The 2,117-nt window shown below is 48.3% G+C and overlaps 1 protein-coding gene across 1 annotated transcript; it reads right to left on the bottom strand.

The window, feature by feature from the left end:
• Nucleotides 1–790: 790 nt before the first annotated feature.
• On the bottom strand, nt 791–2,117 carry LOC105557124 (the record flags this gene model as incomplete). Its single annotated transcript, XM_012004293.1, has 2 exons — nt 1,379–2,117; nt 791–1,289 (listed from the first exon to the last, which is right to left on the bottom strand). Coding segments are annotated over exons 1-2 (1,238 nt in total), but the record flags the coding sequence as incomplete, so codon positions are not given.

Genomic DNA, 2,117 nt, shown 5'->3' with positions numbered 1-2,117 from the left:
GTGTGGGGGCTAGTTGAGATATATTTACAGCCCGGCTGAAGTGCCCACAATTACTTCCTTGCCGATAGCTGATAGCGAAGGCGGGAATAACTCACTCACGGTATTGGAGATATGAGAACTTTATTTGAGATCTTAGGTACACGGTAAGGTGATCAGTCTTAACCGTGACACAGGCGAGTAACGACTAACTTATTCTGTCCCGCTTGGACAGCGCCACCAACGACCATAGACTGTGTCGTGGTATAGTTAGGCAACTGCAAGTCGCCACACACTCCCCTCCGAGTACTAACGCTGGAGAGAAGGAAATACAATTTTTGGTATGACACAGGGTGTCTATCACAAATAATCGACGCTGCCAAAAATCAGAAAGAATATTGCAGGAACTTATGATACCGCTGCTTAGAACTAGTGTGAGCGCAGGAAGTATCACAGAATTATACAAAGGTACTGCTGCTTAGAACGAAAATGTAGACGCAAGATGTACAATGTAAGATGGATTAAACAATATTAAGGTACCGCTGCTTAGAACAAATATGTAGACGCAGGCTGTACATTGCGAGATCCGAAATAAAATGTAATATATATTATACCGCTGCTTAAAGACTAACGCATACGCGGATATATAACTAATTGCACATGGAATAATACAGTATCGCTGCTTAATGACTAACGCATACACAGGATGTAGATATAAACCGAAGCAAATACGCGACCGCGACCAGAATGAAAACTGCACTTAACACTAATGGCAAACGGGACATATGAATTTTTACGCGCAATACATAACCACCTATGGTGTTCGACAGCACATGCGGCAGGCGAAAGCGCCTGACCGCTCCCGGAAACCTCAGGGAATCCCGAAAGTATGTCCGCAAATTTATTATCGTGACTGACCAAGGATATTTTAACTTCTGGTACAGCCAGTAACTGTCCGGCCGACGACAACGAGGTAACGCTGTCGACCAGACGACGCTTGTGCAGGTTGACTATTAACTTATAGTGCGTCAACACGTCTGCACCGAGGATCGCAAAGGGCACGTTCGCTACGCGAAAATTCCACACGATAGGACGCCGCAAGCCTAGATCTAGAGTAAGAAGACGCTCGCCGAACGTATCAATTACAGTGTTATTTGCTGCGAAGAGTTTCAGTTCAGAAGGCGTATTTTTATCGCGCAAGGACGCTGGGAGTATTGATATCTCCGCGCCCGTATCAACCAAAAACCGTTGACCGGTAGTCTGATCGAAAACGTGAAGACGGCTTTGTTTATGTCCCAAATCCCCGACCGTCTCTTCGCGGGGAGAGCGGTTTAGTTTTCCGCCGCGTCATCTTTCCACGAGCAAGGCTTGCGGCAGGACGTGGCTTTCTTCCCGTATTTACGGTGAATGTAGCAGTAGCCTGTCTTATCATCAGACTCATCTGCCTCACCACCACGCTTAGTCTTATTACGCGTACGGGATGTGGAACGGTCGCGACGCAATTTGGCGACCGAAGTGCTCAAAGACTGGATCTGCTTAGTTAATTTATCAAACCGCTCATCGACGCTCAAAGGAGCTTTAGAGCGGGATTTTCTAGATCCTTTTTCCGGTGTCACGACCACGACAGCGGTGCTAGGACCGTTAATGTCAGCTAGCTTGTCCGCCAATTCGGCTAACTTATGTAAATCCGAACTATCAGCCGCGACTAAAAGGGCTTTATGTGCTTCGGGCAGAAGCTCAATAAACAGAGATCTCAAAACGGTATCACTGCACTGCCCGCCATTGAGCTGTTTCATTTTATTTAGCAGGTGCGAGGGTCTCTGGTCCCCCAACACCTGACCTTTAAGAAGTTGACGTAAACGGGCTTCCGGTGAAACCACGAACGCCGCGAGTATCCGATCTTTGAGCTGCGCGTACAGATTGGCCGGTGGCGGTTCCGCCGTAACTAAATCTAATACATGCGCGATTGTTTCCTCGTCGATGCCAGTAAGCAGGCAATCGGCCTTCGTACGATCGACAGTGATACCCGCTGAGCGGAAGGATGCTTCGATTTGAACGAACCATGCTTCCGGGGACCGACGCCAGAAGGGCGGAATCTTCGGCACCCGGTACGCTTCTACGCGCGCGTTTTCGTCCGGCAT

The sequence above is a fragment of the Vollenhovia emeryi genome, unplaced genomic scaffold, assembly GCF_000949405.1.
Source record: "Vollenhovia emeryi isolate VEMERY1.0 unplaced genomic scaffold, V.emery_V1.0 DF939604.1, whole genome shotgun sequence".
NCBI classification, from domain to species: domain Eukaryota; kingdom Metazoa; phylum Arthropoda; class Insecta; order Hymenoptera; family Formicidae; genus Vollenhovia; species Vollenhovia emeryi.
Note: the sequence above shows the minus strand (reverse complement) of the source record. Positions and strands in the feature narration are given on the sequence as shown.